Here is a 24,419-nt window from a genome sequence, read left to right as displayed (position 1 = left end):
TTCCTCTCCTGTACACCCAGCTGTGTAGCAATGAAATGAAAGTAGATATTAAAAGCTGACACACTGTTCAAGGACAAATATATATTAAGAAAACTCCAAAGCCCCTTATTCTCCATCATTTCATAGCTACGTAATTGACCGTTTACATTAATCTCTTGTGTCAGTTGTATGCTTTCTAATCTAGGCTTTCTTTTTTTTTTTTTTTCTTTTCCTTTTCTTTTTTTTAATTCTAGCTTTAAAAATGTGAGTTGAATGTCTACAGATAGCGAGCTTTTTCCTGAGTTTTAAGATAGACTAAACTCTGAGGTTTGAACCGCCCTATTAATTTCAATTATCTCCTAACTGCGAAATGTTAAAATGACAATTCAGCTTTTAGTCCTGTCACTTTTGAACACTTGAGCAGTCGAATGGGCATTTGTGCTTCTATAACTTACTGTCTAATGAACTGTACTTCTGCCACTAAGTGCAAAATGAAAAGAGAATGTTTATTGTTTTGCAAGTTGAGATGGCAATAAAAATGTTTTATTTTGTACAAACAGTTTGCATGTAGGGATTGGAAACATATTTCCTTTGTAAATAAAACATTTTACATTTCCCTTGAGGCATTATGGGATGTTTACTCCTTTAAAGCAGTTGGTAAGGTGACTGGTAATGTAACCATGGTCTGATCTCTGTGATGACTTTATGTTCTTGGGAATGCAGTAATAATTACATAACCAGAGTGCTAAATTCTAGTAATATATTTATCTAGTGGTACTTAATGCTTGTTACTTCTTCATTTTTCTTCCCCAATTGTAGGTAATTTTCAGGTGGTGGAAAATCTCTCTTAGGAATGAATTTCGTGAAGGAAAACCTGGAGAAATAAAAGAATCTCATGAGGATTTTTTGGATGATTCATCTCTTCATAGTAAGATGACAAAATAGTTGCATATTTGCTATGGCATATAATGGAATAATTATGAATATTGATATGTAATAATTTTCATGTAAGGTGATTTCTTTGACTTGTCAGGCTTCTGTGTATGAATTTATTAATATAAATTAATGGATGGATATTGGAAAAACAAAAAGGCATAACAGTAACTGTAAATATGGGATAAATTTGAACAACACTGATAGTTTCAGTAAAAGAAAATGACAGAATTAGTAGTAACAGAAATAGGCCAGAAAGCAGTATTTTTATTGCTAATAACTCAGTAACCTCTTAAAATGCTCTGTGCTGTGCCAGCACCATTATCTTTATGGCCATGTCATGAGGCACATTGGATTCCCAGTCTGATTTAACATAAGCCACATCAAAGGCGGTGGTGATGCAGAGGCTGTGACATGAGGTTGGAAATGTGCAGCCAGAGTAAGAAAGACAGTCAAAATGCAGATTTACAGGACTATTTTTTGAAGCCTGGAAACCAGGGATACAGTAAACAGCTGAAAAGTTTTTGATTTGAGGGGATGGTTGTCCATCAGCTGGTTTGGGGGTGGGAGGAGACAGAAGGGGTCAAGGGGGAGGGATGAGTTGACAGGTCATGTGGACAAGTCAGATAGTTACTAATTTGTGTAATCTTGTAATCTTTAGTTATTTTGATATTTTTCTTAAAAGAATTTAGTTATTTATAACCAATTTCTTTTAAGAGAGATGTCATGTCATAAATTACCATTGCTCATGGCTCATAGAGGAAATGGTTTCCTGAAAATACTAAGTCAAAGTTGGACTTAATTCAGTAACTGCAGTTAATAGCTGAGCTCTGTGAGCTATGATCTGATCCAAAAAAATGAGAACTGCATAACTGTACCTGAGGTACTGGATTGAGATCTGAGACTTGTACCTGGACAACCTAAGTAGCTCTTAAACACCTTGCATTGGTGAAATTTTCTTATAAGTTGCACTTGCATTCTTGTTATGTGCAGACCTAAAAGAACGTCAGTTACAGATGTAACTTTACATTTTTTCATATTTTTGTGGTGATTTTTAAAGAGATGTCGCTTCCAAATGATGAAGTCTGATCTCTCTCATGAACAGAATCGGTAGATGTTGTCTTCTGTACGTCTAGGCAGAGTAAGAGTGCTGTCCCAGTCAGTATAGCATCTTGGATGGTGGGGGGTAGGATGAGCTTTCTCCTCAAGGAAAAATTTCTTGCAGTTCCAAAAGTAAATATGTCTGTTTCTTCATTTAGAGATAGAAGCAAAACAATTCAGATTTGCTATGCTTTGCTTGTTAAAATGTAACACTTGCTACAGCTTAATGAGTTGTCTTCAAGGGAGTTTTTTTAGCCCTGGTAAGCTTATACATTCTGGATTTGTTTAACGTGCGTTTCTGACCCCCACTGTAACTTTTGAAACTGGCTGCAAATTTCAAGCAAATCTGATTGAAATAATGACGCTCCTGTAGGCAGCTGGGTGGGGAAGCTATAAATGCCTGCCCATAGCGCTGCCCGCTGCCCGTGCCAGAAAGGCTGCGCGTTCTGAGCTCAAGTTACGAGATAGAGAAGAATGACAGGAGAGACGTTGTAAATGCCCAAGCTGTGGAAAAAGTTTCAGTCAACACTCACGGCCCATAGCAAAACAAGTCTTTAATTCCAGCTATTACTATTTATTTTGACTAGAAGAGGAATGAAACAATAGAAAATGGTCTGCCATTTGGATCTTTGGATTTGGTTAGTGCTCAAGGAGTGTTTAAGTATATTATGGGATTTTTTTTGCAATGGATGTTTATAACCACTGTATTACTTGAAGCAAAGAAGAGTTGGACCATTTTTTAATTTGACAAATGTGATCATCGATTTTTATAAACTTGAGTTTTCTAGGAAATAGTTTTCTGTACTTTTTTTTGCTGGTAGTTGCATCAAATTTATAGCTGAATTTTAGTAATAAGTTTTAGTGGTTTTATATTATAAATGAGTGTCTTTTCCTCTCATAAAATAGTATTTGATATTAATCTAATTTTACGATGAAATATTACAAATATATAATATTTACTATGTTTTTTAAGAATTTATATTGATATTACTTCTTCCATAGCTCTAGCTGTGCCACACAAGCAGTCAGATGCTTTTACATCTCCTTTTCAAGTTCTGTTACAGAAGCCTTGCTGTTGTTTCCCTGCATGGTCATAGGTATTTTTTTTTTCTCCCCAAAGAATCCTCCAAAAATACATATACTGGAATAACATCCTAAATATTCTTATTAAAATTTGTGCCAAAGTAGGGTTCAAATACAACAACCCTCACCGGACACAGTTTGCTACAAAATATTTGGTGTACTCTTACAAGCAAAATGTTTATCTAGTGTTAAGTATTAAATTTCCTATTGTGACCTCCTAGTTTTCATTTTTGGGATTTTATCTTGAATGTTGGAGATTTTTACAGAGAAAGTGTTACAAAACCAATGTTTAATTTCTTTCTAACGAAGTAAGAAGAAATAGTCCTGCTACAGATGAAACATTCTATCATTCTCTACTGGCATTTGAAACATCCAGGAGAAAACTGGAGAAGTAAACGTTTTTTATAATAAATATTGATCTTTTTAGTGAATTTATATTAACTGTCCATACAGCTGTACACTTCCATGTTGGTTTTTATATGCTCATTCTGCAATCATTTTTTCCTGTTTTTTGGTTATTGTTGCATGCCAGGTGGAGACCTAATGAGTATGCTGCTTGCTACTAACCTAAAAGCTTCTAAAATGTTACTTTCATACCAATGCACAGAAAATATTTAGACCCTTGTATACTTTCATATTAATTTTTGATTATATGCAGTCATTATTTTTTCAGTAAGGTTTTCTTTTTTTCTTTGGGGGGGGAAAAAGCATTTGCAGAATGCATAGTACAGAAAGAAAAACACCTTTTATAGTGTAAAATTCAACAACAAAAGTCTGGGATATTGTCTCTGAACAGTACATTTATTTTTCAGTTTAGTTTCCTATGCTGGAGTTCTGTGAAATGTTATTCATCTACCTGAAATGCTCCCTCTCCCTATTCCCTCCCCCTTTTTTTCTTTTTAGATGGTGAAGTAAGAGGTCTTCCCCCCTCCCCCCCCATAATGACAATAGAGCTAAAGAGTTTTTGTATATGGCTAGATTTTCATTATGTTTTTTTCAAAGCTTAATTCATTAATGAATTAAGCTCATCATTAATACATGATCAGGTAAGCTAGAGAAGAGACATCTATTTACATTTTTGGATGAATAAACAAATAGTACAAGTCATCGCTTAACTAGGCAGTACTCTTAAGGGTGAAAATCTTACAGAAAACGTGGAGCTGGATATCGTGTCACAATTAGTTCATCATTAGTTGCAGATCCATCTTTAAAGTAAGATAAATACGGTTAAATGTATTTTAAAACATCCAAACCAGGCCACATTATTATATATTATTATTTGTGGAAATAAATGGTCAACTCTCAAGAAAACCTCAAGCAGCAGCAAATATTCATAGGGTAGTTTGTTTAACAATTCTGCCTGCACATTACGAACATCATTGTTGTTGTCTTAGTATGTTGTTCTTAGTATGCCGAGAGTTGGATCATTATTTTCTACTAGTTTGAATTAGAACAGTCAGCCAATTTTTAGTTGAGTATGTAAGTCATTTTGATACTTGTATAAGGAGCTTGAGCAAAATGACCAATTATATGGAGCTGAAATACTTGGAAAGCAACAAAAAAAATGATAATCAACAGCAGACTGTACATGAACTTATAGCAACAAAAAAACAGGTTGCGCAGTATTGGGCCATTTACTCAAAGACATGAAAGTAAGGCAATAGCCTTCATTTACATCATTACTGTGGGAATATTTGGAACAGAGGAGAAAAAAAGTCAATCAGAAATAAATCTTAACTGTGAAATCCTAGAATTTGGAAGGCTTTCAAACATATTAACATAAGCTTGTCTTTTATAACTAATCTGACAAAATATTTTGGAAGACAAACTGCTGCATAGGAATAGGATGTGCTTAGTGACTTAATATAGTCTCAGCTTTCATGATTGTGTTTCTCTCTCTCTTTGAAGGTAATATGAACCAGAAAATATACTGTAGTAGTTGATCTTAAAAAAAAATGAAAAACAAACAAAAAAATCCCTATGGATACATTAGAAACATTTCACTGCAAATAAAATAGCAATTCTGCTTTAGCTTTGATTCCTACGTCCCAGTATGGGAAAAGTCTTTTACACATCTAGGTGATTATATTCATGCCATTTGTTCTTAGGCAACAACAGGCAGCTTCAAAATTTACTGCTGATCATTGATAAATGCATGTTGAATTCAAGATCTTATTTTGTAATGATCAAGTGTTTATTAAAGCAAGTTGATAATACAGATAAGTGAGCTAAAGAAATATTAAGTTCAAAAGCACGAGTTCCAAGTTGGACATTGAAGCAGAAATAATAATTCATATAAATACAGGATGGGGAGTAGCTCACGAGGTAGCAGATCTATAGAAAAGAATTGAGGTTGTAGTGGATCACAAAGTGAATGAGCCACAACAACATGCACTGTGGAAGATAACTCTTCAGTTAAACCACTGAAATTAAATTGAACCCACGTAAGGTAAGAAGCAGAACTAGAGAGCCTCTTGACATCATAGCCATCACTATTTTCCCCAAAGCATGCAGCTGAAGTGCTTTTTGTGGTTGTTTTTCTAGCTTCTTCCTGAATAGATAGCACGGTTTATATAAACAAGATAAAGCAAACTTTATACGTGTGTGTGCATAGACACATACAAGTACACGTTACCTGTAAAAAATGGATCTAGGCAAGTTTCAGTTCAGGCATGCTGCTGTTTTGATGCTTCTCGGTTGAGACAAGTTTCCTCTATACTAGACAATGTATAGGGTTTTAATTATAGCCTACTCTTACTATATAAGCTTCCTAGATGTCACTAGTCTGAAGTGAAATATGTATTATTAATATTCAGTATTAGATACTATATACTCTTTTTTCAAGAGACCATCCAAAACATCCAAGTCATTTTTTTTTAAGTAAATGTGAAAAATACGGGATTATTGGGAAGAAATTTCAGACTTTTATAAATCTGTTGTCTGTTTGGATTTCTTCTTCTTCTTTTTTTTTTTTTTTTTTTTTTTTTAATCACAGTTCAAATTGCTATAGTATTTGGTGCCAATGTTCTGGAACATGTCCTCAATCTGTGCCGAGGTAACTATGACTTCCTGGAACGGCTTCCTGTCCCTTTGCTCCTGTACATCATTTCCTTTCTGGAACTTGAAGATATTGCCAGGCTTTCTCAAGTTTCACACAGATTTAAAATGGTAAAAAAATAATAATAAAAAATACGTTATTTTGAAATTGCTAACTTTGCTGTGTAGCATGCTGTCTTTAATTCATCTCACATTTAACATAATCATTGCCTGCTTTACTTTGAGTTTGTGGTTATTGAGTAATCATCTCTATACAGATTGCTAAATGTGTATAACAAAAAGTAGATTTTGGACTGTTGATCAGAGAAACGCTGTGCCTATCCTGCAAACTTTGTTTTATATATATATATAAAAAAAAATGCAACTATCCAGATAATCCTAGTATAACTGATGGTTGGGTGTTATGCACTATTGCCAGGATTAAATATTTGAAAGGTAAAACTTATATATGCTATGTATATATAATACAAAGTATAATGGGCGTGTATATTCAAAACATAGAATAGTAAGGTTGGAAGGGACCTCTGGAGATCATCTATTGCAACCCTCAGCGTAGTCCATACAGGAACTGAACCCGCGATCTTGGCATTGCAACACCACGCTCTGACCAACTGAGCTAAACCACGTAAACGTTATATATGCAATGCATTATTGTAGTGCCTAGGAGCTCCACCTGCGGACCAGGATCTCCTTATGCTAGACTCATTATAAACAAAAAATCACTGCTATTCCTAGACATCTGATACCTTAAGTCTTTGACAAAAGTTAACAGACAGTTAAGAAGAAATATAGGAAAGTGAGGTTTGGGTTTTGGGGGGATTTTTGGTTTTTTGTTTTAGTCAGTGGTATTAGCACAGTAGCAGCCAAACAGTGGTCAAGTTTCTTCTGTTTTTTTGGGGGGGGAGGGGGCAGGGTTTGGGGTTTCTTGGTAGATCTTGCAGCAAAGAATTTCAAGAAACAAAGGAGAAGAATGAAATTACTTTATGGATGCTTACTTACTAGGAAATTTTTTCCAAGCAGCAGGAAAGTATGGGAAAGAGGATGAATGTGCTCAACTGAAAATTTAACAAGTGAATAATGGAAGTTGGCACTGTTGGCTGATCAGAACTAAGCATAGCCTCTCAGTGCTGAATGGGGTGGCAAACAGGGAAAGGGAAGCCTGGAAGTCCCAGAAGAGTGAGGCCCAAGCAATTGGTGCAAAAAGAGAAAATTACAGGATAATTGAGGTTGGAAAGGACCTTGGGAGGCATTCTATTCCAACTTCCTGCTCAGTGCAGTGTCAGCGAATTGGAAAGACAGAAAGAGATAACATTTTCTAAGCCGTGATCTAGGAAAATTATTTTTGCAGCTGCATGCTGAATACCTCAGAATTGCATTTTCTATCCCACACAGAGCAAGAGAAAAGGCTGTTGTGGTAACTCAGGTACAAAAAAAGGGTTTTAGCTTATGAAAAGTAGGATGATAAGCATAAAAAGAAAACTAGGAATCTAGAATGAAGTGTGTCAAGTTGTGGATTTTACAGTCACTGAAAACTTTGGTAACATTGAGACCTTAGAATGAAGATTAAAAAACAGATTTAGTCTTTGAATCTAATGTGACAGCTAGGTACTCACTGAACAGCTTCAGAGAGACAGATTAGCCTCTTAGTTTGGGGAAGAGGCTGCATCCCTGGTAGAGAGTACATCTCAGTCATATTCTGGAATGAGGTTACTCGCAAGGCTTGTATTATTTTGAAGTTACGTGGCCCAGGATTTCAAGCAAAGTTCTGCTGAAGATTGCTGACAGTTCAAGAGGGCAAAGTTGTGCTGCTGTTCCTAGGGTGTGCCTACAAAGATGTCACAGATACTTCGGTGAAAGTGAGTTCAACCAAGCACAAGAAATAGACTGTGTAAAGAGAGACCTCGAGAGGAAATGGCATGATAGGAAAACAGTGCAAGTCTTGAATTTTAGAGATGAAGAGCTTATGAAGGGCTAGACGAGCTTGCTGAGTTCAGAACTTTTTTATTTCAGTATGAAGGTAATTTTTTTTATATTGTGATGAGGAAACAACCAATAGCAGGTGAGAGAATTAAAAAAGACTAAAGGAGAGGAGGAGAATGGATAGAAGGGAGATCAGGAAATGGTTTGTTAGTATATTTGGAATCTGTCTGTCATTTGTAGAAAGTGAGTGGTATAGGATTAGTTAGTGTGGACAGTAGTCAACTTTCCATTAGTTTAACACAACACCTTGGATATTTGGTATTTAAGGAAATTCCAGAAAGAATTAACTTGCATGATAATGAAGATAAAATTTGGCACAATAACATACTCTGTTACAAGTAGTAAAGGAAATAATCTGTTACCACTAGTAATACCATGCTCTCTTCCTCACATTTGAGCAGTATTTTTTAGGACATGAAAAATGTTGTCTTAGTACTAAGAATTTTAATTTCAGGACTAATTTTTCGGTAGGTTGGAGTGCTGTTGTATATGGGACTCTATAACATATTCAGATTTTCAAATAGGCGTAAATGGTATACTGAAGTTATATTAATGTTCTAGCAGATTTTAAACTTTTATTATAACTAAAGGAAGTGCAGAACATGGAAATGGAAGGAGGACATTCTGGAGGTTTGCGCCTCATGCGCGCTGTGCCTGGAAGGGAGTAGGGCTTCTGTGCTGCTTTTCAGTTCTTCAGTTAGCAGAGTCCTGAACACCAGTTCCTTCAGCTTAGGGCAGTCTCTGCCCTTGCTGCTGAGCCCTGATGATGGGTAACGATCTGGAATGGTCTAAGCACTCAGGATTGAAAAGTGGGGTGTCAAAGGCACTGTATTTCCATCCTATACAATGCATCCATGTAGGCCGAGCAAAACAGAAATCTCTGTTACACGAAGCATGGCATTAGTTTTTTGCTGTGTAGTTCTCATATTGAAGGAATCTGAATACTTAGATTTGAAGTATTTTAGATTTTCTTCAGGTGCTGCTTTTAAATATTACAAAAGAAGCTCTCTTTGAGAAAGAAACAGTCTGCGGAAGCCCTAATTTGGACACCCCTATTGAACCACTGCGGGAGTTTTGGAAATAAAGTTTCAGCAAGCTCTTATATCATGTTATCTTCCAACACACGCTTAGTACTGGATTCCTTTAGTTTATATTGTTCAAGATCTTTAGATGCTCAAAAAAGGCAAAAGCGTTTAAGCTACAAAAAGGAAAACTGCTCCTTTCTATGCGCTGAAACAGGCTGCTCCCGCCAGAGGGAGCCAAGTTCCCAGTGCAGACGGGAAAATGAACGTTTCCGGAGGTGGGCAGCGAGCAGCGGTACCTGGCGGCGCCCTGCCTCTGCCCGGGGGCAGCCGCTGTGGCCCCGCGGCTCATGCCTGTCTTCTCACTTATGGAAAGGAAGATCTAACTGCTGTGCAATTCAGAAGCCATTAGCACGGAAAGAAAACAATAACAATATCTTTTTTTATCTTTTTTTCTTTCAGTATTGTGTATTTATATTTTATAAATATTTATTTAAACACCACATTGTATTTGAAAGTACAATATATGGTATGTATTTGAAAATACAATATAAAAACCAGTCTCCACCATTTTTAACTTAACGATGCCTGTTTTTCATAGGAACAGTAGGAACAGTTAGAGGAAGATACGAAGCAAATTTTAAAGGAAACTATAAAAATGCATCTATTTTTATTTCAAGACTTTTAGAGGAATTTCTCCCCAATAATCCCTGTTTTTTCTTTGCTAGAATATGCTAGCATATTGTGTGTGCCTACAATATGATCATTCTTACAATTCAACAAGAACAGAAATAGGACCACAGTGTGCTCTGATACAGCCTTGCTGGAGTCAGTGAATGAAAAGGTTCAAAGTATCCAGTTGTTGAAAGGGGAAGTAATATATGACTCTCTGGTACATCAGCACTTTTCACAGGAGGGAAGACATAAAAATAGAAGTTATACCAGGACTTTTGCATTTCTATTTCTGTTACTAATTATAAGGGACAAACTTGTCACTTGCATTGGGGTAATCTAGTACAATTCCACTTAAATGAGTGCATTTAAGCCTTTAAAAGACTGGAGCATTTAGGAGAAGAATCAATGTTAGTAGGCCCTGGTATCACTTATAATGGTCAGATGATACATAATGATGCAATCTATTTTCCTCATCTTTTTTTGTGGTGGATGTATTAGCTAACAAAATACATCACTTTTTCTTATTATTTCTAATATAACATTTCCACCTGTGCCTATTTATGGATTCACTCTATAAGACAGGAGCATCTGCTGAGAAACAGACTTAATCCCTGCAATGCTTGTAAGAGCTTCATAAAATCACATTTCTGATTAAAATGTGTTTCTATTTTATCTGTGTATGTATTGTAAAAATGCAGGCTTTTGATAAACTCCAAAGACAACTGTTAACTGTACCGTGAACAAATGCATTTGGCTTCATTTACTTACCTTGAAAACAGGTATGTATTTGTGATGTGATTTCTACATCCCACCGAGTTGTGGGGTATAAATTTGCCTAGCTTCACTGATTTCACTGGGGCTGTATGAATTTTATACCACAAAAGAGTTTGGCATTATACCTCCCCTGTTTCAATGTAGTAGAAATGCCTTCAGCATCGCCCCGAAAGAAACTATTAGAATTTTTAGCAGAAGACTGTGTTAGTATCTTGCATTGGCAACACTGGACAAAACTTCCACTGATGCCACTGTGGGTTTCAGCTAACACTGTGTCTTTCACGATAGCATACGCTTACAGTGACCTTCATACATGGTGGTTGTGTTGTCTAATCACATTTCATGCAAATAAAAATGATCAGTGAGCAGTGAATAAGCCTATTATGATTTTTAAGCCTCTACTTTCTCTTATAACTAGATATGTAACAGTAACACGCTATGGGAAAGTATTGTGGAGAACTTGTGTGACACAATTACACCTGAAATGAGAGAACTGGCACAGGAACTGGGCTGGAAACAATTCTTCTTCACAAACAGACTGCAGCTGCAGCTGCAGCTCCGAAGGAGGCGGCAGAAACATGCTGAAAAGGAACAGCTAACTGAATAAAGATGCATTTTTTCATTGAGGCAACCGATCTAAAGTGTGGATTTGTTGTTTATCAGGTTATACGTAATGACTTTTCTTCTTTATTAGGGAAACTAAGTTAATTGAAAGACTAAAAGATTAAAAATATGTCTTAATGGAGGCAACATGTAAATAATCTTTAACAAGCTGGGCCTCTTGAAATTTTATTATACTCAGCAGCACAGCAATTACTAGAAACAGAAGAGATGGTGGCTCCCTTGTACTTCTTTCTGACTTCTTATGAATTTTGTGTATATACCATGCCTAGTCCATGTTCGATAATGAATGCTATGGCATTGTCATCATTACCTTTATAGAACCAGAAAGAAAACCATTAGTTCTTACTACAAGAATTGCTGATAAATGCTGAATTTTTACTGTCTACCATAGCAAATTTTCAATGTTTATAGGGGAATAACATAAGCCCAGTTTCAGTTTGATGTGTGTTAAAATATTTTTAAATTAATTCAAGCAAATAATCACTTTGTCACCATGAAGAAACTTCTTAGTTTGATCCACACCCTCAGTAACCAATCTTCCTCATTTTGAACAATCCATCAAAATCATATTTAAGGCATACAGTTGGAATGGGATACAGGCAAATTTTTCCTTGATGTTGCTGATGAAGGAACTTCTCTGAGTATTTGACTTCTATTGTCAGAGTTGTGTATTTGATAAGAGATATTTGCTATTTTACAAGTCCGTAACAGTGGTTACTTAAGGGTGTTTTAAACCAAAGGCAGTTCTTTTTGACATTTTTGAGGTACTCTAGCAATCAAATTCAGTAATTAAGAGGTCAAATATTACTACTATGAAAGTACTGATTGATTAATTTAATATTTGCCATTGACTTGACTTAAGACCTAAGCATTAAAAACAGTGATTGCAATAATATCTGGAGGGCTCCATCTATTCAACTTCCACCGAGTTCACTTAGGTTGCCTACATAAAATCTATAAGTAAAGGCAATGTAATCCTGAAAATTATGTAAATGGTTAGCTCTGTCTAATCAAAAACACTAACACTAAATTTATTATAATACGTAGGGCACCTAGGATTAAAGATCTATTTCCTTTGTAAAAGTGTGACAATGTACCAATACTCTTGAAGTGTTTGGTGATAACAGATCTTTAGGTAAAAGATTCGCTCTTCAAGCACTTAAGCACATTCTTTTCTCTTTGTATTTCCATTTAGGTCGATGACAAATGATTTTCTCACGGGCATAAAACACTGCATTCACAAAATTTCTGTTCTGTGTAATAAAGCACTGTAAACTTTAGTTCTTTAGATGATTTTAAAGAACTATAGTATATGAGCAAAGCTGCTAAAGACTAGACCCTCTTTTCTCACTTTCTGTCAATTTGCCACCAGTTAATTTTTTTGTTGGTTTGTGCTCTCGTAACTAATTCAGGCTGTTCCAGGTTCGGAAACCAGAACCCATGCTAGCACTAAGGACTGACTGAATATTAATTGAAATTCCTAATTTCACTCTGTTTTGTCAGAATACCTCCCCATCTCCTTGGTCAATTATATAACTGTCCCTTCTGTTAGAAGAAATGAGAATAATCATTTTGTAGGAGAATCTTCATTTTTTTAAGTTTAAAAAATGAACTGAGTTGGCAAATGAACAGCAAGTGAAATTGAAGGTAATGTAAGTTTATTCCCAGTATACAGCCCAGCAAGGAGATATATTGCAGATTTCATAACAGAACAAATTATGCATTAGAGTAATTTGCAAATAAAATTGTTTTTGACAGAAGACACAAGTGAAGTTCCAAGTGTAAAAGATACATATCTTTCAAAGCAAAACAAGAAAAATAGTTGCAAATCATCACTTCCATGTGTGTATATCTATATATATTTCACTAATGAAGGATACTTCAGTTAAAATCTAGTAGCAGCATTCATACCAAGAAGACACTAAACTTGTAACTAAAGGACTGATATCAGAGGGCCATACATACTGTCCATATCAATAAACTGATCTAAGTTTTGCAATAGTTCAGGGTTTTCTTAAGGTTTTCCTTTCTTACTTGACTTGTTCCAGTGTTCTATTTTAAAATATGTCCCTGCCAGCAGTTATAGAGGCACAAAACTATGCTGATGAATTATAATACAGAATAATATGTCAAAGTTCAGAATCTTTTAACCAGCCTTGCAACTACAAAAAAGATCTGTATAATTATACTGTTTCACGCTGAACTGCCTGCCAATATCTGTTCAATTTATTTGAAGAGTATCAATTGTTTTTAGAGAATTTCAGCAGCATATATCAGTATTAAACTAAGAACCTGATTTATCATGTAAAGAACTTTAAAAAGCTAACATGACAAAAAATTAAGAAGTGGTTTTCATTTGATGTATGAAAATTAACATCAGCTTCACCTCCTAAAGCTGTGAAAAGTATATTTTGTAGCATCATACAAAACATTCCATGCTGATCACCAGGTGCTTGGTGTTGCTTAAAACAATCCATTTAAAGATTTTAAATGGTCTTTAGCTTTTCCTGCTTTGTATTAGCAAGTAAACATTAAAAAGTAACTAGTCTTAGCTAGTTCATGCTGTACTTGTATATAGCAACACAACTGATCATAATTTAATGTTTTTTTGTTCTGAAATTAATTTTAGCAAAACGTAACATGCCATAGTCTAGTTCTTTCTAAAATGATATTTTGTCTCTGTTTCTTTAGTATTGGTTACTGAGGATAAATTCCCACAGAAGGAATCAAAAAAATGATACAAAAAGTTATACAATATGTCTAGTCGTGTAAAGCAGCCAGGAACTTCAAATTGTTTCTGAAATCATTTTCCTGTCAGGGAAATCCTAGGTGAAGTGCTTCAACTGTAAGGCATCAAACTATGAGGCAGGTTTAAGAAACTGAATATGCCATAACAAAATATTACTTTCTCTCTTATATTTTAGATATTATGTTAGAGATATTTATTAAAGGAGCTGTTGTGCACATAAGTAAGTTATTTCTGTATCATAAAAGACTGCAAACTAGAATCCAGACCAAAGTTAGCTTCCCAAAGCATAACTTAGAAAATACAGAAAGTATTCAGACTGATCTCAGATGTCTCTGTACCTGCCAGGGGTATGATCAGCAGCTCTAGGTCAGTTAAATCGAGTATAGCAATTTACATTGGATCTGCTATATCCTAACAGAGTTAAATCTCAGTAAGCAAAATTAGAAAATGCTCTATGCACAAGTCCAAATTCTGTTCTCAATCAATATAAATCATGAATAACTGCTCAATCTGAAATCACAATTTCAGAAATCATTCCACCTGAACATGGGAACTAGTATAATAGATCATCAGACTTTGCTGCTCATCATTTCTGTGGAAGAATCAAATTAATATTTTCCATTCATTCTCTGGTTTTGCTTTTATATTTGCTTTACTTTAGGTGCATTAAGTATCAGAGCATTTTTAATGCAGCCTGTATATGAGGATGGCTACTTTATTAAACAATTGATACTTTAAAAAAATAAAATATAAGAATCTCTGAAGTAGAGAGCCCTTTCAGAAAAATATAAGAATTCTATTTCAATTTTTCATCACAGAAATAGTAATTTTAATGCATTAAATTAATTGAATTCTAGCTCTAGTATTTCAGTGGTACTAACTAGCCAGGTAAGAAATACCATCATCTTCTCATACTCAGTAACTAATCTTTTATCAGCTAGTATATATAGTAGGAAGAATTTTTGTACACCATTCATACTCAGGTAAGATTCTCTTCTAGGACTTGTGTAAATCCAGAGTAACTGCATTGCAGTCAATGGAGTTTCACCAGTGTGTAGTGGTGAAAAGAGAATAAAGTGTCACAGTTTCTACCACTGTTCAGATTTTAAAAGACTGGTAGTGTGCTTCTAATTATGTATTTGTTCTAAAGTAAAAAAAAATTAACTCATTTTAAAAGCATGTATCTAATAATTTATTAGCATTTTGGAGCATGTTTTGTTTTCACTTTAGTACAGTCAATGTGATTGGTTCCATAAGAACAGCTTTATACTGCCACATAATAGAAACATAAAAACAAGAAATTCTGTAGAAAAAACATCTGTACCATTGCTCTATACTTGTGCTTCTTCTGTAGATTTTTCTCTTGGTTGTTTCTTTTGAATACAAGGTTGGCTAAGTAAAAATATTATTCCCACCATGTATAGCAAGCCACATATGTAAAAAGAAAAATCGTATTTTTGTGTGATGTCATAGATCCAACCTGAAAAACAAGGACAAAATATGTTCATTACAAAGCTCGAGAACAGGAAAAATTGCATGGGAGTATACAAACAATATTGCACGTTTCTCTCATGACATTTCAGTCAAATCGTTATTTTTCTGGTGGAAAAAAGAGGTGGTGATTCTGTCCTCCTCTAGATGCTACAAATAGAAATGCATTAACAAAATCTGTTGTTCAATCACTACAACCTAGAACTAGTACAAAACATACCCCATCATTTAATTATTATGGAAATCTTAAAATGGGACTCACAGCTTTGTGTCCTTTGTGGTCCTAAGAAGACAAGCAAAGTTAACTCTAAAGCTATACATTTTTCAGATATATGAGTATAATCAATCTGACTTTAAAAGACACTTTGGAATCTCAAACCAATTATTTATTCCACTCCACTATTGTCTTTGTAAAATGCCTGATACTACTTCCGCATTATGCGGGTTAGATTGAATGCTGTGCCTTGTGCAAGCACACACATTCCCTATAGCTTTCTCAAGAACTCGGATACAGATAAATGCTTTTTCAAAAGACACAATCTCAATACTGTGATGACGCTCCTTTCAACCTTAATTCCTTGGCAAATGCAAAACTACCTTAAAATTATTTCAGAAAGGTTTGAAAACACAAAATAGCAAAATTCTGTCATGCCTTGCTGGTTGCATTGTAATGTAATCTTAAGATCAGAAGCTTATTTTACACCAAATAATTGCATCCTATTGGCTTCATTACTAAAGACAAAATACAAAGATATGTTCAGCGTAGACTGAGAGGTGCTAAAAAATGTATAATTGAGTAAAACATTGCTGCTTTTCAATGGATACTGAATGAGCTTTCTTCTAAATCATTTTAACACTCTCTGGTGCAAAGAGAGAGTAAGATAATTGTTGTGCTGCTAATAGCTTTAGTTCAGCCTAGTGCCATCCCTCGCTGGCCATGACCATTACTTATAAGGCTTCTTAAAAAAAAAAAGAAGAAAGAAAGAAAAAAAGAAAAAGGATTATTTACGGGACTGTAAAAGCTAGCCATAGTCTGGTTATGGTATTGACAATCAGTATGTATTTCTGTCCTGTACTTTCCCACCTCTTTCTATGGGTGAATTTATAATGAATGTTTGTTTGAACCTAAGTGACTTCAGGGATGACATGACATATGCTTCTTCCTTCTGCTGTGGATGGCAGTAAAGATATTATGGGCAGTGCAGCCCCAAAAATAGATATTGCTGTCTGAAGGAAAACCAAAGCCAGTTCAGCTGAAAATAAGTTGAATCAACACATCCATTGGCAGCTTAAAGTGGTAAAGCCAAAACACAGTTTATAGTTCTTGGGGGTAATAGTATGGTACAAATATCTGCATACCCTGAAAACTGTCTAACCATCATCTTTTCACCTAGATGTAGGCATGAGCATGTATGTGAATATAGTGCATATACTACACAAAACACATAACAATAGGTTAACCTGTTCTCATTTTTTAAATGTATATGATAATTTTTTAAAGAAACACACCATTGAAAGGGTAGCTTGTAATACATATGGGTTATTTGCAAGGATGGTGATTTGTAATATGTGAATAGCCAGCAAATGTAATCTGTAAATATGTTCCATGTAAGGATGGAGATTACAGTCCACTCTGGAGCAAGTGTAATTTTGTTAACCACACATTTTTGTAACACAAGAAAGATCAATAATATAGACAGTCATGTCGTTATATCATACAAACATCTGTTGATTAGAAATTAGAGCTTTTTACCTGCAAAGGGTGGTCCAAGCAATGCAGATATTCCATTGGCACAAATGATGATGCCATAGGCATTTGCAAGATGTTTAGTTCCAACTAAATCTTCAGTCACAACAGGCATAAGTGAAAAATAGCCACTAGAAAATCCTATTAGAGCACAAATCACAGCCAGACTAATGTATGTTTGCATTAATGGCAAAATAAGAATACAGGTGACCAGGGTAAAGTTAGCCATGAGGAAGACATTCCAAGTGCTGATGCAAGGTAAATCGGAGACGATTCCAAGGATCACTTTACCAAATATATGAACAATGGCTATAATTGATGTCAAAGGAAATATATTATTCTGACTTGATAAGCTGTACTGCTTGACTATTTCTGGAAGATGAATAAAGGGAATGACAAAGCTGCTATAGGCAAACAAAGCCCAAATTATAAAGGCCACAAACACTCTATTGGTAAACAGTGATGCAGCTCCAAAGTAACTGGAGTACCATATTCCAAACCCCTTCCTGACTGTAACAGTCAGCTGGCTCACTGTCTTAAGAATGCACAGTCCATACATATTCTTTCCACTTCTAGATTTACCTCCACTTTCTATGTGTTGAACACTGTCAAGCACTTCTTCATTTGCTGCCTCTTCTCTTTTTTCCTGTTCTTCATTTAAGACTCCATTAGATTTTATAGTTTCTGTGGAATGGGACAGAGCTTTTGCATGATGAACGTCATCATTATTTCTCACAACATACTTTTCATTGACAACCTCTTTGGAAGAAAGTGGTCTCATGAGTGCCCCACAGACACAAAGGTTCAGAGAGATCGCACCCTGGATGAACATTGCATTCCTCCATCCAAATTCCACACAAAGATACTTCAGTAAAGCAGTCATTAAGAAAGCTCCAAACCCTGTTCCTGTTGTACTGAGTCCCTGTGCAAGTGCTCTTCTCTTCTGAAAATACTGTCCTACCATGACCACTGCAGGTAGATAAACCATGCCACTTCCAACACCTAGGAAAATAAAAGTTGAAATCAATCTGAACATTCTGCCAGCAAGATAAAAAGCCGCAGCACAGGTTAACAGCAAATATATCAAATTTATTCCTAACTTTTGTGCAAATAAAATAATAAAATGAGGAACAGATAATCAATTCTCATACTAACTTTCATTTGCTATCTTTTACTATTTTTCAAAATTTGAAATATTCATTCCAGTGAGATACAGTACTGCTATTTAACTGTTCAAAAACCTGAAACACATTGAAGATAAAACCTTTATCTCAGTTCAGTATAACAACACTGGAAAGCACCAAAGATCCCACAGTAAGTCAGTGACAGTTAAATACAGAGAAAAACATAAACAAACCCCATTTTGAAATATGTGTATTTATAATACTCGCATCTGATTCTAGCAGTGATCAGAAATTGCCTAGGATCAGGTGTTGTTGCTTTTGCTTAAGTTCACCAGCAGTGAAAATCTACAGCTGATTTTTCTGCTTGCTTTGTAATTACTGAGCCACAGGAATATCAGACACGTTTCACCAGCGAGCAGAGATGAGACCTTGCATAGCGTTCAGGTTTCTCTTTGAACACTCCTCAGCTAAGGAAATATAAGGGCTGGCCACACAATTGCAAATGTGATTCAATAATCCTTAATGATAAGTAATTATTAATATTTAATGATAATGATTATTGCTAATAAATAATAGTAATAGTCAATTAATAGTATTAATAATAAAATAATAAATCCTCAGTAATCTGATTCAATAATACTTAAAAGGCATATTCTTAAAGGGTATATCTTGAATTTTGTAGGAAGTGTATCACTTGTAATTAGAAAACAGGATATTAGTTATACTTATTTCAAGCAGAAAGTTTTGAGAGTCCTGCAAACACACCATTAATTTGCCAACTTGTAACAGATGCATGTTTTTTCTCACAGCAAATCCCTGACATTTATGGAGGACAAGAGTAATAGTATATGAATAAAATGTTTTCAGATTCACTATGGTCATAACTTAAAACCGTGTTTTAGGCTTAGAAGTTCTCCTAAGGAGCAGGTAACTAAGCTGCACGGTGCCCTGCAGGCAGATCTGACAGAGCGCCGCTGCCATTCTAGTGAGGCCTGAAAAACTCCTCAAAATCATTCCATCGTACGGTCAGAGTTGACCTGTTTTGCCTGCTAGAAGCATTTATTTCTTTGCTAGGCAAACACATGACCAGGTTTTATTTGGCGCAAGTTCTCCCTCAGCAAATCCAGCTCAAACTCTTCGGGGAACGTCTCTGCCCCCCAGGAGACCCCCGGGTGGCCGAGCGCTGGTCTCTGCAACCACCTGTGGAAAACAGCCTCGAGTCTCCTCGTGTCCCACCACCACTGCCCCGCTTTTACTGCGCTTCCTCAGGTCCCGAGGAATAAGAAATTCTATAAATGGTTACGGGTTATTTTTCGTTCGGCAGGGAGCGAGGCGGGAGGCCGCTACCTGCGGGCGCCGGCACGCTCCCGCGTGACTGCCGGGCCGCGGGCGGCTCCGCGCCCGCTTCTTCGAGGATTCGACGCTTCGGCCGGCAGCGGAGCGCGCGGCGCTCGGCGCCGCCGCGGGGCAGAGACCGGGCGCCGCGCGGGGCAGGCGGCCCCGGCCCCGGCCCCCGCCCCGCCGGGCTGCGCGGAGGGAGGGAGCGGGCGGGCCGCCACGGGCCGAGCAGCCCACGGGCCGGGCCGCCACGGGCCGGGCCGCCACGGGCCGGACAGGCCGCGGCGGAGGAGGGCGACCGGGGGTCTGCGGCGGGAGGCACCGTCGTCCCTGACAGGAGCGAGGAGACACTGAGAGGAGAGGAGTGTGAGGGGAGGGCGGGGGGGTGAGTGGGGGATGGGGGTGAGGGGAGGGTGGGAGGTGAGTGAGGGGGTGAGTGGGGGTTGGGGGAGGGGAGGGTGGGGGGAGGGCGAGGGGGGTGAGTGGGGGGTGGGGGGTGTGAGGGGAGGGTGGGGGGAGGGTGGGAGGTGAGTGAGGGGGTGAGTGGGGGGAGGGGGGAGGGGAGGGTGGGGGGAGGGCGAGGGGGGTGAGTGGGGGGTGGGGGGTGTGAGGGGAGGGTGGGGGGAGGGTGGGAGGTGAGTGAGGGGGTGAGTGGGGGAGGGCGAGGGGGGTGAGTGGGGGGTGCGGGTGAGGGGAGGGTGCCTGGAAGCCTCTCGGAGGTGGGGGCATCTCAGGCCCCTCTACACTGGTTTTCTGCACAGAATTACTCTGGCGCCAGTATCTCACTTATCTATCTCATGTAAAAAAACTACCTCAGGTTTTTCTGAAAACATAGCTTTTTACCTTCCTTTTTAAATTCTCTTTATATTCTCTGCCTTTTTGTCTAATTTTTTTTTTTTTTTTTTTTTTTGTATTCTCTTTCTGAAAAGCAACAAGGGTTTAGAAAGAGTGTTGATTCCTGTCTGCCTGAATATAATCCATGTCTATGTAAACAGAAATTGCCAAAAGGGCAGAACCTTGCGTATAATTGTTGTTCTTTGCCCTGGAATTTACAGAATGCTCATTTACAGAGCGAATGGCAGTAATAATTGTGATCCTTGTTAGATTCAATTCTTGCCTATTCAGAGAGCTAGATAAAAAATGACATATAGAAAATCTGCAGAATTCTGTGAAATTCTGCTCATGGGTTTTTTGAGAGGATTGGAGGGTCTTGAAGAGGTTTTCAAAATTACAAAGAGGGCTTTTTCATAGTGGTTCTGTTATATTAACATGGACACCATGCTTCATTTGTAAACACACCTGGCCATATTATCCATGGAGTGGATAATATTTTAAAGCTTTTTGAGTTCATTATTCCTCAGGTAATAATGAAAGGCCAAATTTTATTTTTCTTCTTTGGAACATTTTAACATTTTTGACTCGTATCTATTAATAGTTTCTTTTTTCCAGAAAGGAACCATGAGTAATAGAGACTACAGCAAGCTGCAAAATTTAGTAAAGCACTTATCTAGGGATTGTTACAACAATTAAGCAGCAGTGTGACATAACCAAATAATCAAGTCCTTCAACAAACCTTCAATAGGAAATTATGTTACCTATTTCTCCCACCTCTCTCTCTCAAGTCTGTAGCAAAATTAGTTGTTATTTATTAGTGGTTATTGATCTAATCTGAATAAGCTTTTTTAGAGACTACATACGAAAAAAGACTGCATGCATTGTCCTGATTCAAGCAGATCAAATCTACCAACAAGGATTCAGAAGAGGAAACAGAAACAATAACCTATTTGCAAAAAAAATATGCTTATCTATTTAGTTTCTTTTTTCATGAAAAACATACAAGTTACACCCTTTAAAAAGGATTTTGAAACAGCACATTGTTATCACATTCCAATATTTCATTGGAGCAGTTCCTGTAGAAAATATTAGCTGTTTCTTTAAATGACAAAGAAAGGAGTTAGCTATATACACACAGTTCAAAATTATTTTAACATCTTTAAATTGTACTTTTTAGAGTTTCGGCTACATTAATTTTTCTGTCATCTAATATATTCATTTGGGAGAAACCGATAAAAATATCATCTTCACATGGTAGATTTTCATGACAACAAAAGCCATTGGGTCTGATCCACTGAGTAAATACCGACTTTTTCTGGAAAAATAACATGCTGTAAAGAGCGTGAAAGAAAAGCTGGAATAACTCAATTGAAATGAAAGGTGTTTATTATACCTATAATTATAGTGGAATGCCAGATCATCTGAGAGCTGAATAAGCTAAAAACAAAAGTTAAGTTACATTCCATAATTATTTTTTTTTAATTGGAAAAAATGGTACAGGAACCAGTTTAATTTCTCTCTTTGCTCACCAGATGATAACTTCCAAAAGGCATTAAAAATAATTAAAAGAACTTTCAAATGTTAATACAACTTACCGGCTGTCACTCCAAATGTAATGAAGAGGTAGTGCACATTAGAGGCATAGGCACTCAGTATCCAACCTAGTGCATTTAGTATCCCTCCAATTATTGCTGTCTTGCGGCACCCACACATGCTAATGAATAAACCAATGAAAGGACCTGTTAAGTGACATGAAAAAAATGTTAAATTATTTATTTAGATATCTATTTAAACTCTTCAATAATTTTTCTCATTAAGATTCATCTTATTACATGTTTTAAACAAAATGTTAAACATTAGTTTACTCATGCAGACCAATTTATTTTCCCTATTACTGTTCAAAATTGTGGAAAGGAAAATTCAACTAATCAACAAAATACTTAGCAAATACCCATAGGACCTAAAATAAAAATTGCTTTGTAATGAAGGAGTAGGTTTAAACAGAGGAAGAAAGTGAAATCATTGTTATTGATACTGTGTGATTGCAGACCTTTTTTACATATAACTAGAAAGTAAACTTTTTCAGTTCATATTCACTGGAATGTTTTAGGTAGACCTAACCTCAACTCACTCAAAATTAATTTAGAGAGAAAGAGGTGTGTGTGTGTGTGTGTGTGTGTGTGTGTGTTTGTGTGTCTGTGTATACACAAACACACACATATATGCACCCTATAGCTTTTATTTTGGGCTGATCCAACCATAATTTAAAAAATAAATATTAGTTCAACTGACAAACTAAAATACAAATTACTTCACTGTCCAAATTCAACATACAACTCCCTCCCAAATACAGTACAAAGAGGACTACAAGTTTCCCAGATGATCTGTTTTCTTGCATCCTTCCCTGCTTGTGCTGACTCCTAGTCTAACAATTTTTTCTATCATCTTCCCTGCTGTTTCGTGTCTCCATCTAACTAAAATTTGTTCCTCTCTCTAAAATGTGTCCTGGTGACTTTAAAAAGGCAATTCAGCAGAACTTGTTCAGCTTCACTAATAAATATGAAGACTGCAAAAAAATATTTGAAGGCTTTAAGCAGCAAATATATTCTAAAAATCTATGTAGTTCTGAAAAAAATATGCTGGAACATACCTACAATAAGTGTAATGCCCATGCTAAGGGAGCTAACCCATGCAGTTAAGCCTCGACTTTGATTAAATTCTTCCAGCCATTCCATGTTGAGTATTCCAAGGGCCATTTGGGACCCCATGATAAGAATGTGTACTAGGAAAGAGGAAAGTACAATCATCCAAGCCCATCCTCCATCGATGTTTGGATTAGGCTGAATTGTCTTACTTCCATCTTTTGAGTCATCTCCAAAATCATATCCAATATCTTCTCGACTAGTATACATTTTCTCCACGGTATTCTGAAAAAAATACAATACCATCAAAATGAATATGAAATGATCAGATTTTGTAGTTTGGTTATAGTAAATAAGATAAATCACAATCATATTTCACCATGGTATTTTAGTGCAATTCTCAATTGATTAGTGGGTTTTCATTGTTCAAAGGTAAAATGTTTAGAAAATTCTCTAATTTGTGCATTTCTTTATGTTTCTTATTATCATGCCTGTCTACATAGGAATACTTCAGGGTTTACAGGAGATTGCATCATTTCCTTTCTGATATACTTTTACTTACTTGTATATGGCTGAGTGCACTTACTCTTCATGGGTTGTCTGTGGTTACAAAGTAAGACTGGTCTTTATATTTCTTTTTTTGTATCACCTCTGCTGTCCCAATTAGATCATGTGCCTTTGTGTTCAAGTTGCTAAAGCTTTGAATAAAAAAAGAAGATAATGAGCAGGCAGGTAGATGAAGTTATCATATTTTTTCAGAGGAAACCAGTTTTGAGATGTATTTCTTCTTCAGTAGTGAAAGGATAAGAGTCGTGACAGAGAAGGATAGAGATTATAACATTCTTGATTTTCAGAATGTTTTTCTTACATAAACTACAAAGAAGGGATTGTTACTACCTCTTCAGCAAGCTTTAACTTGTATCAGACTCAATTTGACAAATAGTTTGCTGTTACGCCTTCAGTTTCCATAGTATTAATCCAAATAATCCTATTAAAATCACTGAATTCTTTCAAATTAATGCCAGTGCCTATCAAAATCAAAGCGAGTGGCAGAATTATGTGCATGGGTATGTAGAATCAGGCCATAATACCTTAATTTGATTACTTCGATTTCTTCCATTGTTACTGCAATTGAAGATTACTACACAGTGTGAAAATAGTCTCAAAACAATTTGCAAGCAATTTTTAATTGAGTAACAGCCAAGATGTAGAACTAAATCTTCCTTCCATCTGATTTATCCTGCAACATATTGAAATGTTACATGA

The 24,419-nt window shown here is 36.3% G+C and overlaps 2 protein-coding genes across 2 annotated transcripts in view; one reads left to right on the top strand and one right to left on the bottom strand.

Annotated features, from left to right (window-relative positions):
- Nucleotides 1-11,230, top strand: part of FBXO36 (F-box protein 36) — a 30,505-nt gene extending 19,275 nt beyond the window's left edge. The window contains exons 2-4 of the mRNA XM_062582858.1: nt 799-907; nt 6,092-6,264; nt 11,023-11,230. Of these exons, the coding sequence (XP_062438842.1) occupies nt 799-907; nt 6,092-6,264; nt 11,023-11,211 (471 nt within the window). The 3' untranslated portion in view covers nt 11,212-11,230. The remainder of the gene's footprint in view (nt 1-798; nt 908-6,091; nt 6,265-11,022) is intronic.
- Nucleotides 11,231-15,308: 4,078 nt separating this feature from the next.
- Nucleotides 15,309-23,423, bottom strand: SLC16A14 (solute carrier family 16 member 14). Its single transcript, XM_062583157.1, has 4 exons — nt 23,162-23,423; nt 22,107-22,250; nt 17,222-18,217; nt 15,309-15,457 (listed from the first exon to the last, which is right to left on the bottom strand). Exons 1-4 carry the CDS (start codon nt 23,421-23,423, stop codon nt 15,309-15,311), a joined length of 1,551 nt encoding a protein of 516 aa, XP_062439141.1.
- Nucleotides 23,424-24,419: the final 996 nt, after the last annotated feature.

This window comes from Rhea pennata, chromosome 9 (genome assembly GCF_028389875.1).
Source record: "Rhea pennata isolate bPtePen1 chromosome 9, bPtePen1.pri, whole genome shotgun sequence".
Taxonomy (NCBI): Eukaryota; Metazoa; Chordata; class Aves; order Rheiformes; family Rheidae; genus Rhea; species Rhea pennata.
This window is presented reverse-complemented; position numbering and strand designations above follow the sequence as displayed.